At 41.1% G+C, this 17,604-nt stretch overlaps 2 protein-coding genes across 6 annotated transcripts in view; one reads left to right on the forward strand and one right to left on the reverse strand.

Moving 5' to 3' along the window:
* Positions 1 to 15,263, reverse strand: part of ART3 (ADP-ribosyltransferase 3 (inactive)) — a 101,670-nt gene extending 86,407 nt beyond the window's left edge. For 2 of the 5 annotated variants that reach the window (XM_055111407.2, XM_055111406.2), the window contains exon 1: positions 14,914 to 15,263. The gene's annotated coding sequence lies outside the window, so the exon portion shown is untranslated. The remainder of the gene's footprint in view (positions 1 to 14,913) is intronic. The other 3 variants (XM_055111408.2, XM_034958630.3, XM_055111405.2) reach the window with 2 other exon arrangements.
* On the forward strand, positions 2,575 to 4,965 carry CXCL10 (C-X-C motif chemokine ligand 10). The gene is made up of 4 exons (XM_003832298.4): positions 2,575 to 2,714; positions 3,264 to 3,390; positions 3,626 to 3,715; positions 4,125 to 4,965. The coding sequence occupies exons 1-4, from the start codon at positions 2,660 to 2,662 to the stop codon at positions 4,141 to 4,143; spliced, it is 291 nt and encodes a 96-aa protein (XP_003832346.1). The 5' UTR covers positions 2,575 to 2,659; the 3' UTR covers positions 4,144 to 4,965.
* Positions 15,264 to 17,604: the final 2,341 nt, after the last annotated feature.

The following is a 17,604-nucleotide window of genomic DNA, read 5'->3' on the forward strand; positions in this document are numbered from 1 at the left end:
AGAAGGAATGATATGAGGTTGGACAAATAGGTAGCAGCCAGATCATAGAGGATTTAGTAAAGCAGCTTAATTAGAAATTTGGATTTTATTCTAACTGGAAGTTGTTTGAGGTCTTAAGCAGAAGAGTGACATGATCACTTACATTTTTAAAATAAAAAAAGTAAGCGATCATGTTCCACTGCTACATATGTACCCCACAAAATGAAAGCATATGCCCAGAAAAAAAATTATAAAAAAATCTTCGTAGCAGCTTTATATGTAATAACTAAAATCTGAACACAGTCAAGGTGTCCATCAACAAGAAACAAACTGATATGTTTGTGCAATGGATTACTACCCATCAATAAAGAGAAACAAATTACTAATTCATGCAACTACATCGATGAATCTAAGAAACATTATACTGAGCAAAAGATGTCTTGCACAAAAGAGTATATACTCAAGTGGTTCCATTTATATGAAGTTCTAGAACAGGCAAAAATAATCTATGGTGAAAAAAATAGAAGAGTGGCTGGGTCAGAGGTAGAAGTTATTATAAGAATAAAATGAGTCAATATGGTCAATATTCACAAAGCAGTTCAAACAATGCCTGGCACACAGTTAATGTAATACAATGTTTAGTAAAAATCAAATATTTTATCCCTAATAACAGATTTTTAGTCCATTTATCAAGTATCTCCTTTTTACATTGTCTTCTATATAGAGACATTTTAGCTGACAACTTAGATACCAACTAAAATAAAACTGTCACCATCTCTCATTTTGATTGTTTAATGTTGAACTTTTCTAGGCCTCTTCCATTCATGATGTCAGACATTTCTCTGAAATTTGTTGGCATTCTATTCACAGTAAAATGTTTGTTCTGCACAAATAGGTATGGAAGGATCCCTCCATGTCACTATTTCTCATAAGACTTTCCCTCATCAGAACGAACGCCTCTTTGTTAGGTGAAAGTCTTTTGGGTTCTGTCAGTCTCTACCTCACCTCCCTCTCTTTTGCCTTCCCGGTTTCCCACAGCTAATTCCACTGACTTATTCACTTGAAAGCTTAGCTCTATTCCAGTTCCTAGAACAGATTAACATGGGATTCAGCTCTCTAGCAAATTCCATTTACCCCAAGCAACTCACTCTCTGCTTTAATGATGGAGTTCCTACATTTGAGGATCCAAGTTTTATGTGCACCCAGTTTGCAGATACAGGCTTTATTCTTGGCCCCTGATACCAGGTTCTGAGACAGTATCTGCCTGGTACAGTAGCCTGATCCTAGGATGGAAGCTTTTCCATTCCCTGACCAATCCCTGCATTGTTGCAGCCCAGCTGACTATGAAAAGAACTCCCATATATTTTCCTAGGTTCTAAATATCACTTGCCTCAGATCTCTCATTGCAGGGTGGTGCCTGCTTTTGAAACAGTATTTCATCTTGGATTCCCTGTTACTAATCATTTGCAAAGAACACAACCAAGGACCACTATATCCATGGATACTGCTAAATTTCCACTCTCAGGTTCAACATGTGTTCCATTATGTGAGTATCATGTGCTTTCTACTGCTAGCTACTATGAATGATCAGTCAAGTACTATTGAATGCTGTGAAATTAAGTTTTGCCACGATTCATCATCCAGTTAAAATTGTGCCAATTTCAGTAATCACTGTTACTAGCTCAATGGCCGACACTTTTTTTTTCTTTTTCTTTGCATTTAACAGTGTCTTGGAGCTGAACCCCATCGTAAATCAACCTGTTTCCCTTCTGTCTCAAGCTACTTTCCCAAGGTCTGTCTCTATGCATGCCCCCCCCGCTTTTAAATTCATTTCCTCAAAAAGCACCCTTTGTTTTTTACAATAACCCTAGGATAGCTATGAATCCTTTTCTCACACCATTCTAGATACCATCTTATGATGTTTTCATTCAGGGACTGCTATAAGACGTGAAACTTGTTTTAACACACCACAAATCAGATACCCAAATGAGCAGTGTTTTCCCTCAAAATAGTTATGTTGGAGGCTATTTACTTAATCTAATGGTGTTATGAATGATCAAAGCATTTATTGAATTATTTAAAACTTGCCAGTTCCAGATCTTTGACCCTGTCAAAGCAGGCCAGTCCTATTACTTTATAGTATTTGATCAAGGAGCACTGTCCAGGTAAATCACTGTTCTAATAATCAGGCACAACTTGCTGTTACCAAAAAATTAGGTTTACCTATAAAGGATGAAAAATTTCTATTACTGGGGATATTTTGAAAAATAACCTCTGAAAGTAACTGTAAAAGTTTGTGTTGAGAAAAAGCATTATAGTTAGAATGGATTGCAACCTTTGTTTTTTTCTATATGCAATGAAGTTCTTTTTTTCAAGAAACAGTTCATGTTTTGGAAAGTGAAACCTAATTCACTATTACCAAAAAAAGAGGAGCAGAGGGAAATTCCGTAACTTGGAGGCTACAATAAATAATACCTTCGAGTCTGCAACATGGGACTTCCCCAGGAACAGCCAGCAGGTTTTGCTAAGTCAACTGTAATGCCCTTATCCAATCAGAATTAGGGAGGGAAAATGGCTTTGCAGATAAATATGGCACACTAGCCCCACGTTTTCTGAGACATTCCTCAATTGCTTAGACATATTCTGAGCCTACAGCAGAGGAACCTCCAGTCTCAGCACCATGAATCAAACTGCCATTCTGATTTGCTGCCTTATCTTTCTAAGTGGCATTCAAGGTAAGGAACATCAAAGGATACTTAATTTGTAAAACGAGAAATAGGAATAGGTATAAATTCTAAAAATACAGAAATAATGTATTTGTAAAAGTTTCACTGCATGCTTATAAATAAGAGGGAAATAGAGATTCCCTCAGATCATAAAACTTATATGAATTGAAGTGAGAGAAACAAATAGAGTAAGAGAAAGAGAAGGAAAAAGGAAAGGAGGACAGAAGAGATGGGGAAGAGGGAGGATAGAGAGAGAAAATGTGAGGGAATGCGGACAGAGATGAGATACAGATACTTTCTTACCTAACTAAGCTCAATGAACCACATGAACTGTGCTTAAGGGTTTGACTTTATAATCAACAAGCTGCAATTCTTTTCTTCCAGATAATCAACTATTTAATCATTTACAGTTGTGTTATGATGTGATCCATTCCTCCTCAGATTAAGTGACTATTTGCTGATATGGGGATATAGGTTCTGCTAAATACCACCAGTCTACATTAAATGCCTAAAATGAACACTGTGCTAACCTTCTCTGCTGTTCCTCTTTTCCTACAGGAGTACCTCTCTCTAGAACTGTACGCTGTACCTGCATCAGCATTAGTAATCAACCTGTTAATCCAAGGTCTTTAGAAAAACTTGAAATTATTCCTGCAAGTCAATTTTGTCCACGTGTTGAGATCATGTGAGTGAAATCCCATCTGATTATCACTTCCCTGGTTGTAATTATATACTGTATTAAATATGTAATGATAATAAAAAAGGATCAGTAAAGGGTTTGTGATGATTCTAAAACTAATGTACAGCAAACAAAAACATGCAGAGTGAAACTTAAATGTCTGACTTCAGAACTGCATATGCCATCTGTTTTATTGACCCAACACAGTTTTAAATATTTTCATCCCTATTTATTTCTACAGTGCTACAATGAAAAAGAAGGGTGAGAAGAGATGTCTGAATCCAGAATCGAAGGCCATCAAGAATTTACTGAAAGCAGTTAGCAAGGAAAGGTAGGTTTGCCGTTGCTTGCAGAATTGCTCTTTAGGAAACGGCAATCTTGGGAGTCAGAAATACTTGCATTGTGGTTTGCTGTGCAATCACTGGTTTAAAAATATGTTACCACCACGCCCTCCCCTACCTCCATTTATTTAAATGCTGAGGCACCATCTTGTGTGATAAGTATCAGAAGTTACCCTGATTACCTGTCAACCTTGAAGTACAGCTATAACTATCTAAGCAAAACTGACAACATTTTCCCCAAGTCTTCCATGGTTGAAAAAAGCAACCCCTGTAATCCATAATGAATGCATAGCAGCAGGAAAGCTCAGTTATCTATGAACTCAGTACTTTCCAAACAGAACCCAATCTGAAGCCAGAGTCAGAGTATCACACTTTTATATCCCCTTTCTCTTCTTACAGGTCTAAAAGATCTCCTTAAAACCAGAGGGGAGCAAAATCGATGCAGTGCTTCCAAGGATGGACCACACAGAGGCTGCCTCTCCCATCACTTCCCTACATGGAGTATATGTCAAGCCATAATTGTTCTTAGTTTGCAGTTACACTAAAAGGTGACCAATCATGGTCACCAAATCAGCTGCTACTACTCCTGTAGGAAGGTTAATGTTCATCATCCTAAGCTATTCAGTAATAACTCTACCCTGGCACTATAATGTAAGCTCTACTGAGGTGCTATGTTCTTAGTGGATGTTCTGACCCTGCTTCCAGTATTTCCCTCACCTTTCCCATCTTCCAAGGGTACTAAGGAATCTTTCTGCTTTGGGGTTTATCAGAATTCTCAGAATCTCAAATAACTAAAAGGTATGCAATCAAATCTGCTTTTTAAAGAATGCTCTTTACTTCATGGACTTCCACTGCCATCCTCCCAAGGGGCCCAAATTCTTTCAGTGGCTACCTACATACAATTCCAAACACATACAGGAAGGTAGAAATATCTGAAAATGTATGTGAAAGTATTCTTATTTAATGAAAGACTGTACAAAGTAGAAGTCTTAGATGTACATATTTCCTATATTGTTTTCAGTGTACATGGAATAACATGTAATTAAGTACTATGCATCAACGAGTAACAGGAAAATTTTAAAAATACAGATAGATATATGCTCTGCATGTTACATAAGATAAATGTGCTGAATGGTTTTCAAAATAAAAATGAGGTACTCTCCTGGAAATATTAAGAAAGACTATCTAAATGTTGAAAGACAAAAATGTTAATAAAGTAATTATAACTAAGATGAAATGTCTTGTGTGTCACTTGGTTGGGATATTTATTTCATAAGAAACTTAGATTGGAGAATCTATGGCCTGGAGAAGAAGGTGGCACGGGCAGAAGACAAATGAGTTAGAGAATTACCACTCTCTCTCCTTCCAACTGTAATCTCCTGAAAGGCCCATCATATAAGATCCTACAGAACTAATGTAGCATAACAGAGCTTGGCCTAATCTCCAAATCCCTATAGCCAAATTTCTTTTTTTTTTTTAATCTCTTATTTTTTTAGACACAGGGTCTTCCTCTGTCACCCAAGCCGGAGTGCAGTGGTGCAATCATAGCTCACTGCAGCCTCAAACTCCTGGGCTCAAGTAATCCTTTGACCTCAGCCTCCAGAGAAGCTGGGATTACAGGTGCAAGCCACCACATCCAGCCCTATGGCCAAATTTCTCTAAGACATATCCACTTGAATATCCCATAGGAACTTTAGTTTAAACTCCAAAATAAACTAATTCTCCTCACCCTGAGATCTGAGGACGTTTAATTGCACCATCATCCAATCAGTTTCCCAAACCAGAAACCTGGGAGTAATTCTATACTACTTCTTCCTTTCCTCCCACATCCAATTACTTACTAAGAAGATCTTCACAATACGTTTAGTTGGCAAATTATTAGCATCTAGAATATGTAAAGAATTCCCATAGATCAAAAAGGAAAAGACAAGGCTGGGTGTGGTGGTTCATGCCTGTAATCTCAGCACTTTGGGAAGCCAAGGCAGGAGGATTTCTTCAGCTCAGGAGTTTGAGACCAGCCTGGAAACACAGTGAGACCCTGTCTCTACCAAAAAAAAAAATTTTTTTTAGCTACTCAGGAGGCTGAGGCAGGAGGATCACCTGAGCCCAGGAGTCTGGGGTTACAGTGAGCTATGACTGCACCACTGCACTCCAGCTTGGGCAACAGAGTGAGACCTCATCTCTAAAAGAAAAAAAAAGAAGAAAAAAAAAAAAGGAAACAGAAGTAAGAATTTCACAGAAGAAGCATAAGCCCCTAACATACAAAGATGTTCAACCTCATTTGTAATCAAGGAAATGTACATTCAAATCATTGTGAAATAACATTTCACACCACTAAACTGGCAAAACTTTTAAAGTTTGATAACATCAACCATTGCCAAGGATGCAAGGCAATGAGGAACGCTCTTCCACTGCTGATGAAAGAAAAAATAGCTATGACTACTCTGGAAAACAGTTTGGCATTATCTCACAAAGCTAAACACTGGCATACCCCATGTTCCAGCAATTCTACTACTATGTATATACCACAGATATTCTTGCATAGGACATACATCAGAATGTGATATGGCCGGGTGCGGTGGCTCACACCTGTAATCCCAGCACTTTGGGAGGCCGAGACGGGTGGATCACGAGGTCAGGAGATTGAGACCATCCTGGCTAACACGGTGAAACCCCGTCTCTACTAAAAATACAAAAAAATTAGCCAGGCGTAGTGGCGGGCGCCTGTAGTCCCAGCTACTCGGGAGGCTGAAGCAGGAGAATGGGGTGAACCCAGGAGGCAGAGCTTGCAGTGAGCTGCGATTGCGTCACTGCACTCCTGCCTGAGCGACACAGCAAGACTCCGTCTCAAAAATAATAATAATAATAATAATAATAATAATAATAATAATAAAGTGATAGCAGCATTGCTTTTTTTTTTTTTTTTTGAGACAGGGTCTCGCTCTGTTGCCCATGCTGGAGTGGAGTGGCGCGATCTCAACTGGGATTACAGGGTGCCCAGCCAAGAATTGCTTTTTTATCAGATTGAATTTTTTTTATTTAACAAGCTTCAGTGTGCAGTACACTGATCTTCCTAGAAAGAAACAATAAAATCTGTTGTAGTATAATTTTAACATAGTTCATTCAATTGCAAATACGCAGTTTATTTTTTAATAATGACTGTATTTTAAAACTCACATAATTCATGAAAATCTAACCATTAGCTCTCCCTAGCCAATACAAGCCATCACCAGAATAGTACTGCTTTTATTCTCTGTAATTATTCTACTTTTCTTTTTTACTCCTTTCCTGAGTATTGCAAAAACACACTTAGTTCTAATCTTTTTGATATTTTTCATCTTTTGGTGGGGCCATTTTTTTCACAAAGAATCTTATTATGTTCAAATTCCCAATTCCCATGACTTCATTGGATTACTTCCTTTCTGGCATATGTTCTTTTTTTTTTTTTTTTTCCTTGAGATGGGGTCTCACTCTGTCACCCAGGCTGGAGTGCAAATGGTGTGATCTCGGCTCACTCCAACCCCCACCTCCCAGGCTCAAGCAATCCTCCCACCTCTGCCTCCCATGTAGCTAGGACCACAGGCATGTGCCACCATGCCAGCTAAATTTTTTTGGGTATTTTTGGTAGATAATACAAATATGAGGCTTCACCATGTTGCCCAGGCTGGTCTCAAACTTCTGAGCTCAGGCTATCCACCCACCTCGGCCTCTCAAAATGCTGGGGTTATAGGCATGAGCCACCATGCTCAGCTCTGGCATATGTTCTTCATTTGCTTTGTTTAGATTCACTTTTATATGGCAATGTAAAATACAGTAAACTTGGTATTCCATTCATAGCACAGGGAGACTTTTCAGGGCATATTACTTTGTATTTAATATTTCTTGAATTTTTTTTCTTTCCAACTTTTATTTTAGGTTTAGGGAGTACACATGCAGGTTTGTTACATGGGTAAATCGTGTGTTGTGGGGGTATGGTGTATAGATTATTTCATCACCCAGGTAATGAGCATAGTACCAGATAGGTAGTTTTTGAATCTTCATCTTCCTCCCTACCCCCACTGCCGAGTAGGTCCCAGTATCTATTGTTGCCTTCTTTGTGTCCATGGGTACTCAATGTTTAGTTCCCACTTATAAGTGAGAACATGCAGTATTTGGTTTTCTGTTCCTGTGTTAATTTGTTTAGGATAATGGCCTCCAGCTTCATCTGTGTTGCTGCAAAGGACATGATTTTGTTCTTTTTTAGTATTCCATGGTGTATATGTACCACATTTTCTTTATGAAGTCCACCGTTGATGGGCATCTAGGTTGGTTCCATGTCTTTGCTATAGTGAATAGGGCTGTGATGACATACATGTGCACGTGTCTTTATGGTAGAATGATTTACACTTGTTTGGGTATATACCCAGTTATGGGATTGCTGGGTTGAATGGCAGTTCTATTTGAAGTTCTTTGAGAAATCTCCAAGCTGCTTCTCACAGTGGCTGAACTAATCAGTACCTCTTTCAGTGATACAAAGTTAAAACCAGGTAGGAAAGATGGTCTTGAATGGCCAATGCCACCCCTCTCCCTTCCCCTGGCAGTGGCCTTGTGGCATAGAAAGATAATCTGTGCACTTGGGGGAACCCAGTAATGCTCTGTCACAGTGGAAAGCAAAATTGGGCTGAACTCAGTGGATGCCCACGGAGGGAGCATTTAGACCATCCCCAGGCAAAGGGGAATCACCCATCCTAGTGGTTAGAAGTTGAGTTTTGGCAAGTCTTGCCTCTGCTGGCTAAAGTGCTCTGGGGTCCTAAATAAATCTGAAAGGCAGTCTAGGCCACAAGGATTGCAAGTCCTAGGCAGTCTTAGTGCTGTGCTGAAGAGCCAGTGGACTTGGGGAGTGCACAACCTAGTTGGGGGAACATGACCTAATGAGACACCAACCAGGGCAGCAAAGAGAGTGCTTGCACCACTCTTCTCAACCCCAGGCAACACAGTTCACAGCAATAAAAGCAACTCCTTCCTTCTGCTTGAGGAGAGGGAAGAATAAAGAGGACTTTGTCTTGCAACTTGGATACCAGTTCAGCCACAGTAGGATAGAGTGCTGGGCAGAGAGTCATGAGGCCCCTATTCCAGGCCCTAGATCCTGGATGACATTTCTAGACATGCCCTGGGCCAGAAGGGAACCTGCTGCCTTGAAGGGAAGGACCCACTGCTCGTAGGATTCAGCACCTGCTGACTGAAGAGCCCTTGGGCACTGAATAACCAGCAGCCAATACCCAGGTAGTACACAGTGGGCCTTGGGTGAGACTCAGATATGCTGGCTTTAGGTGAGACCCAGCACATTCCCTACTGTGGTGGTCATAGTGAGAGATTCCTTCGGCTTGAGAAAAGCAGAAGGAAAAGTAAAGGAGACTTTTTCTTGAACCACAGGTATCAGCTCGGCCACAGTGAGGTAGAGCACCAAGTGGGCTCTTGGGTCCCCAATTCCAGCCTGGGCTTAGATGGCATTTCTGGACCTGCCCTGGCCCAGAGGGGAGCCCACTGCCCTGAAACGTGAGTCCCAGGCTGGGCAGCATTCACCATAAGCAGACTGAAGAGCCCTTGGGCCTTAAGTGAACATTGGTGTTAGGTAGCCTGTCTGTGCATCCCATGGGTCTGTGGTGATGGGCATGAGTAAAAGGCTCCTCTGCCTCTGGAAAGGGGAGGGAGGAATGGGAAAGACTTTGTCTCATAGTTTGAGTGCCAGCTTAGCCGCAACAGAACAGAGCACCAGGGAGATATCTAAGGTTTTTGACTCCAGTCCCTGGCTCCCAGACAGCATCTCTGGGCCCATCTGGTACCTGGGAAAACTTGCTGCTTGCAGGGAAGGATATAAGCCTGGCTGACTTTTCCACATGCTGATGGTAGAGCTGTAGGGCCTTGAGCAAACACAGATGGTAGCCAGGTAGTGGTTACAGTGACATGCCTTGGGTGAGACCCAGTGCTGTGCTGGCTTCAGGTCTGACTCAGCACAACGTCAGTGGTGGTGGCCACAGGTGTGCTTGGTGTCACCCCACCCCCAACCCCAAGCAGCTCAGCACAGAGAGAGAGACTTCATTTGTTTATGAGAAACTAAGGGAAGAGAACAAGAGTCAGCCTGGTAATCCAGAGAATTCTTCCAAATCTTATCTAAGACCACCAAGGCGGTATCTCTTTGAGTCTGCAAAAACTACAGTATTACTGGGCTTGGGGTATTCCTAACGCAAATATGGCTTAGATAGCAACACTCAAATATCTTCAAATACCTGGAAATATGTCTAGCAGCAAACTTTTCAGTGGAAACCTTACAGGCCAGGATAGAATGGCATAACACATTTAAAGTGCTGAAGAAAAAACATGTTTAACCTAGAATAGAATATCCAGTGAAAATATCCTTTAAACATGAAGGAGAAATAAAGACTTTCCAAACTCATTCTATAAGGCCAGTATTACCCTGATACCAAAATCAAAGACACATCAAAAAAGAAAACAACAGGCCAATATCTCTCATGAATATTGATGCAAAAATCCTCAATAAAATACTAACAAACCTAGGCCAGGCATTGTGCCTATAATCCCAGGCCAGGCTTGTGCCTATAGTCCCAGCACTCTACGGGGCCAAGGCCAGAGGATCGCTTGAGCCCAGGAGTTCCAGACTAGACTGACCAACATGGCAAAAACCCATCTCTACAAAAAATACAAAAATTAGCTGGGCATGGTGGCGCATGCCTATGGTCCCAGCTACTCGAGAGGCTGAGGTGGGAGGATTGTTTGAGCCAGGTTGAGGCTGTAGTGAACCACAATCATGCCATTGCACTCAAGCCTAGGCAACAGAGTGAGGCCCTGTCTCAACAAACCAAAGCAAATCAAACCTTTTATACATATAAGCTCATTAGGCCAGAGCTTAATTCATTTACATTAAAAGTTATTACTGATAAGGAAGGTTTTACTTTGCCTTTCAGCTATCGAATTTTTTAAGTGTCTTATCTTTTGGTTCCTCAATTTCTCCATTACTTCCTTTTTTGGTAAGTAGTTGAATTTTTAGAGTGTACTATTTTGAGTCCCCTCTTTTCTTTTCTGTATATTTTTAGTTATTCTCTTACTGGTTACTTTGGGGATTATAATTAACATCCTAAACTTGTAACATCCTAGTTTGAATACCACCTTAGTTTCAACAGTAAACAAACACACTCTGCTCCTATACATCTGCATCCCTCCCCTTTGACAATTGTTATTGTCACAGATTACAGCACTGTGTGCTCATTAATACATATTTATAATTATGGTTTTATGCATTTTTTAATTCACATAGGAAAAATGAGAAGGTACAAACCAAAAGTGCAATAATACTGGTTTTTATATTACCTACATAGTTACCTTTACCAGTATTATTCCTTTATATGGCTTGGAGTTAGTATCCTTTCATTTCAGCCTGCAGGACTGCCTTCAATATGTTGTGTAGAGCAAGTCTACTAGTAATAAACTCTCCCTAGCTTCAGTCTATTTAAAAATGTCTTCATTTCTTTTTCATTCTTGAAGGGTAGTTTTGCCAGATATGGAATTCTTCATTGACAGATTTTTTTTTTTCTTTCAGCACTTTAAACATGTTGTTTCACTGTTCTCTTGCTTCCTTGGTTTCTGATAAGAAATCAGCTGTTAATGTTATCTAGGATCCCTTGGATGTATATGATGAATCACTTCACTTGTTGCTTTCAAGATTCTCTATCTCTTGAGTTTTAGCAGTTTGACTATTATGTATCTCAGTGTGGATCTTTTTGAGTTTAACTTGCTTGGAGTTCACTGAGCTTCTTGGATTCACGCAGATTCATACGTTTCATTGGATTTCGTTAGTTTTCAGTCATTATTTCTGCGAATAGTCTTCTGTCCCTTTCTCTCTCTTCTCCTTCCGAAACTCATATTAAGCATATATTGGTCCACTTGATGGTGTCTCATAGGTCTCTTAGGCTTTGTTCACTTTTCTTCATTCTTTTTTCTTTCTACTTCTCAGCCTTGAAAATTTCAATTGTCCTGTCTTCAGATTTGCAGATTCTTTCTTCTGCTGGCTCAAAACTGCTGTTGAACCCATCTACTAAATTTTTTCACTTCAGTTTTGCACTTTTCCACTCCATCATTTCTATTTGTTTCCTTTTTTATAATTTCTATCCCTTTATTAATATTCTCATTTTGTCTGGTTTCCTTTTGTTTTTTTGTACATGATTTCCTTTAGTTCTTTGAGTATATTTAAGACAGCTGATTTAATATCTTGGTCTAGTAAGTCCAAAGACTGTGCTTCCTCAGGGACCTCACCTTAACTTAATTACCTCTGTGAAAACCCTATCTCTAAATACAGTCACCTTCTGAGGTACTGGCAATTAGGTTTTCAACATAAGCATTTGGTGGGGGAACACAATTCAGCCCCTAACTTGTGTTTTCTTTTTTTTAATTATGAAGGAAATGAATTTAACAAAATGGAAGAAGCAAATATTTTCACTAAAAATGCATTAGAGCTTCCTAATCAAAATATGTAAAGAATTGATAGATATTTACAAGGTCAAAACTCTGACTCTACTTGACAAGTGGTCTTAAAAAGGTAGGAAATGCAGATGTTAAACCAATACAAAGTAAAATATCAATTTGTAAAGAAAATGGAATTAACACTAGTCTCTAGTGCCAATTTTCGCATGCTAAATGAACAAAAGTAAATAAAACGACAAGAGGATTGTGAAACAGATACATCTACATACTGATAGCCCAATCTTTCTGGCAAGCAATCTGTCAAAATGTTACAGAAGATACAGAAACGTTTTTTAACCTTTGTCCCTACAGTTCCAAAGATGGGAAATACCCCAAGAGAGTAAAATCTTTTTTAAAATAGTAAGATCACTGTTGTATTACTGAGACATTATTGGAAACAACTCAAATACGCAGAACTGAGAATGAAGAGGCTAGAAATATGAGAACATTTTACAAATATATGAACTATGTAGACACAAGGAAATGTTCAAGTAAAATAAGATTAAAGACTGGTGACAAGGGGCAGATGTATATAAAGGTGTGTGTGTGTGTGTGTGTGTGTATAAATCTCATGTTATTCCCTTAGTTAAAATTCTGCAGTGTCTCCTCCCCACATAGAGATTCACAAGGCACTTCATCGTCTTGTTCCTGCCACATTTCTAGACCAATTTCTCACCACTCCATTATTCACTCTACCGTCCACCCTTGCTAAAGTACTTGCAGCTTCTCAAATTTGGCATACCTTCTCCCGCCTCTTGCTTAGAATATTCCCCCAACTTCTTCTTGTAACAAATTCCAGCCAATTCTCCTTTTCAGACCTAACTCAGACAGCTGCGTCTGAACCCATCAGCCAGGGTTGTGCACTTCTCTGTACCTCCAATTATTCTGTACAATCCTTTATCATACCACTTCTTCTATAATAAGTGTTAATGTACATGCTGTTTTCCCCCACTGAACTGTGAACTCTCTGAGGAAATCATTGTTCACATATGTGACCTCAGAGTCTAGAACCATAAGAATAAAAGTTTGGTGGATGAAATGAATGATAAACAGTAAATGAAGATTTTTAAGAATGTGGATTTTTTTCTTGTAAAATTACTTACATAGGCAATTTTAAAGTGACATTTTAAATAAATATGGATATTTTAAGTATAAACATGTTTTCTTTTCAGGATAATTTTTCTTCAGGTTAGTCAGCAGCTTCTTAATAGCTATTGTTACATATCATCAGACTACAAGCTGACTTGCCTAAAGTCACCAAACAAAAATGTTGCTATTGTCAACATTTTGCAAAAGTTGTCCTTTACATCATGTCCTTAACATGCTCTCTCAAAACTGTTTATTCACAAACCTAACCCAGTCCTTAACTTTTACATGAGAAATATAAACCAAGAAGCCAGATAATAAGATTAGCAAAGGAAGAACTTGATCCTTTCTCTTAGTGACTTAGATGCAGACAGGATATAAAACCTCCCACAGCTAGGATTTGCCTGCATGTAACTCACCATGTTGTATTTAGGAAGGAAGGAATGACTCCCTGCGTGGGGAGAGGAGAGGGAAAAAGAAAAATCAGAATATTCTCTTGGGGCTTCTAAGACTTTCAAGAAATAAACCCCTTTCTAGTCAGTTTAATAGTAACAACAGCTGCCGAGAGGAGGGGAAGTCCACACTGTGAGAAATTCAAACAGGCCTGGAGGTTTCTTTATGAGAGAAACTTCTCCTCTCACAAGTAAAAAGGGAAGGCTCTTACCGTCCCTGCCACAGAGTCAGTCACACTGGATAATTAAACAGAACACCTCGATTCCACAACCAAAAAGATTCAAGAGGGAGGCTGGGCCACACTTGTGAAAACTAAGAATTCCGCTTTGTAAAGTTCTTTGGGGTTACATTAGCATTTGGATCCCCTACGGACACAGAACTGGAATTTTTCAAGGCACAGGAAGTTAAAATTCTTGTCCAAAAAGGAATTGGTAACTGTTGATTTCAACTCTAGATCATCCTTGGCTCCATTCCCAGGGCTGTGAGAAACGCCTGCAACATCCTCTCATCAGGTTTCTGTTTCTCCTAAAAGCCTTGTCTAGCCATAAATGCAACGATCAATGGGATTTTCTCCTTCCCGCTGCCTGCTTCCTGAGAGAATGTGGTTGCTCTCAGACTTTGCATGACAAGTTCCTAAACGAAGCCCAGGAAACCAGTGTCTGGACAGGCCTGAGCTGGGCGCAGCGGCCCCAGCCTGCTCAGAGGGGCGGGGCCCTACCCTACCATGGCAGAACAGTTTCACCGCGAAGCAGGGTCAGGCGAGAGAAGCCCTCCCATTCCGCTTGCTATCTCAGAAAATTAGCCCCTTTTTGGGTAACAAATACGATCTGGCCTCAGTGACTCCCAACTGACCCCAATACCGCCTTTCTCTTATCCGAAGGGCCTCTTTCCCAGTCACTGAAGCCCACGGCCCAGGGTTACCCCTAAGCCCAGTACCCTGGCCCTTCTGGGGCCGTCGTTCCCTGCTGGCCTCACCCAAGCCTCGTGTGAAACCTGCAAAACGGGCCTCTTCGCTCATGGCCACCGCCGCTGAGAACCTTCCCACCCATCCCCAAAAGCACGGCCATCTCGGCTGGGGAGGCTGCGGGCCGCTCAGGGGACAAGAGAGGAGAGATCCTGAAGGCACAACCACTACCTTTTGCCCCCAAAGTGCTTCTCTTCGCCTCCGGCTGGATCAGCACTGGCAGCAAAGGTACCCAGCGGCAACACAAGCAGCACGAGCGAGCGTTGAGACCTCCGGGTATAACCTCCTCACTGAAGAAGGTTCTGGAAGACCAGTTGGCTGGGCATGCGCAGTACACGCACCTTGGGCCCGGCTGAGGTCGCTGCGTGGGAGGCCCCTGGAGCCAGGCAGCCCTTTGCAGACCCTGTCCAACTTCCAGACCTGCCGAGCCAGCTCCCAGCTCCTTCCCTCATGCGTGTGCGCTTACTGGGTGCTAGGCACTGTGTTCAGCACCATGCTCAGACGGGGAGCGTCGCAGGCCTTCCTTGCCTAGTGGTGGAAGGAAATGTTAATCATAGGGTTGCAGGGAAACGTAGCGTTGCCGCGGACACGGGCTCAGCAAGGCCTCTGCAAGTGTGCGGTGAGAGCCCCTCTGGGGTTCAGGGAAGTCTTCCCAGGGAAATGATGCTGGCCTGGGTAACTATGGTGAGTAACTACTATGCAGGAGGGCAGGAATGAGGAGCATGCACAGTCACTCCAGGCAGAAGAATGGCATGAGCAAAAACAGTGCCATGGGAAGGAGCATTGTCCCCTTTGAAAACTGAGAGAAGGGCCGGGTGCAGTGGCTCACGCCTGCAATTGCAGCACTTTGGGAGGGCGGGCAGATCACTTGAGGTCAGGAGTTCGAGACCGGCCTGGGCAACGTGGTGAAACCTGGTCTCTACTAAAAGTACAGAAATTAGCCCAGCATGGTGGTGGATGCCTGTAATCCCAGCTACTTGGGAGGCTGAGGCGGGAGAATCGCTTGAGCCTGGGAGACGAAAGTTGCCGTGAGCTGAGATTGCACCATTGCACTCTAGCCTGGGCAAAAAAAAAAAAACAAAACTCGGTCTCAAAAAGAAAGAAAAGAAAAGAAAAGAAGAGGGGAGGGGAAGGAGAAGGAGAAAAGAAAAGAAAACTGAAAGAAGACAAAGTGATGGGAGCAGAGAGCTGTGCAAGAAGAGGCTAGAAAGGTGGGTAGCACCAACAGTGCTGGGCCTTAGTTCTTATCCTAAGAAATTTCCATCCTCCTTTCTTTGCTGGAAAGAACAGCCACTAGCCCTGTGATGCTTTGCAGTTGACAATCCGTCCTTGGCATTAATCTTAACACCCTGTGAGGTCTAATAATTTTCTTAAATGAGGGAGATGAAGCTCACAAAAATTAAGTATTTTGCACACAGTCATTAAGTGGTAAAGCAGGAACGTGAACCTATTTACACTCTATGCATTGCCACAGTCAGTACCAAAATTAAGCATGAGCAAATGGATAAGCTGTATCAATGGTCACCACGTGTTTTCTTCAAAAAGAATTCTGTAATTCCATTTAAGTATTAATAATCTGTATAGAAGTCAGTCAAAAAATGTGCACCATGTGACATGAAATGCTAATATCCATTTTCTTCCAATTCTACAGCATGCATTGTCAATGGGAAGAGGGGTAAATTGCTCCCAAGGGGGACAAAAATTGGTTCTTGGAGAGCTAAAAAGTTTTAGATATTGCAATGACTAGTGGCCTACCAAGGTTCAACCCTACCCAACAAAATCTTATTTCTTAGCATTTGATTTCTCTCTTTAGGAAGAAATTAAATTTAGTTTTCAGTTCATTTTATTTTTTCTCAGAGCAAGGTGAAATGTGTGTGTGTGTGTGGGTGCACATGCGCGCACACACGCATGCAGTGCTGAGTCCATAATGAAAAAAAACGTTGAGAAACATTGTTTTACAATAAGGAAATCTCCAATCTTTAGCTAGTCAACCAAAATAAAGATCATGTTTCTTAACTTCCCCTACAACTAGGTGTAGCCATGTGATTAAGGCCTGCCTCCATGGGAGGTGATAGAAAATGATGGGTGCAACTTCTAGGATGTCTAAAAAGGAGGGACATGCCCTTTTTCTGCCTTCTCATCATCCTATACCTGGAAATTGGACATGGTGGCAAGCCACCTTTGGCCATGTGCATGAGGGCAGCAATCTAGAGATGGTGACAACACAAGAAAGGAGAAGCCTGGAAGACCTCATGGGAAAGAGCCACTATCCAAGTGCTAATCCACCTACATCTCTCAGGGAGAAATAAGCTTCTATCTTAGCCACTGTTTTCTGGTTTTTTTTTTTATTTTTCCATAAGTTATTGGGGTACAGGTGGTATTTGGTTACACGAATAAGTTCCTTAGTGGTGATTTGTGAGATTTCGGTTCACCCATCACCCAAGCAGTATACACTGCACCCTATTTGTAGTCTTTTATCCCTCACCCCGCTCCCACTCTTCTCCACAAGTCCCCAAACTCCATTGTATCATTCTTATGCCTTTGTGTCCTCATAGCTTAACTCCCACATACCAGTGAGAACAGATGATGATTGGTTTTCCATTCCTGAGTTACTTCACTTAGAATAATAGTCTCCAATCTCATCCAGGTCACTGCTAATGCCGTTAATTCATTCCTTTTTGTGGCTAAGTAGTATTCGATCGTGTATATATAAACCACAGTTTCTTTATTCACTCATTGATTGATGGGCATTTGGGTTGGTTCCATGATTTTGCAATTGTGAATTGTGCTGCTATAAACATGCATGTGCAAGTACATTTTTCAAATAATGACTTCTTTTCCTCTGGGTAGATACCCAGTAGT

Source organism: Pan paniscus, chromosome 3 (genome assembly GCF_029289425.2).
Source record: "Pan paniscus chromosome 3, NHGRI_mPanPan1-v2.0_pri, whole genome shotgun sequence".
In the NCBI taxonomy this organism is placed as follows: Eukaryota; Metazoa; Chordata; class Mammalia; order Primates; family Hominidae; genus Pan; species Pan paniscus.

Coding starts and splice junctions, on each gene's coding strand:
- CXCL10 (XM_003832298.4), top strand. CDS start 2,660: ATGAATCAAACTGCCATTCTGATTTGCTGCCTTATCTTTCTAAGTGGC. Junction 2,715..3,263: donor CTTTCTAAGTGGCATTCAAG/GTAAGGAACATC, acceptor CTTTTCCTACAG/GAGTACCTCTCTCTAGAACT. Junction 3,391..3,625: donor TGTCCACGTGTTGAGATCAT/GTGAGTGAAATC, acceptor TTATTTCTACAG/TGCTACAATGAAAAAGAAGG.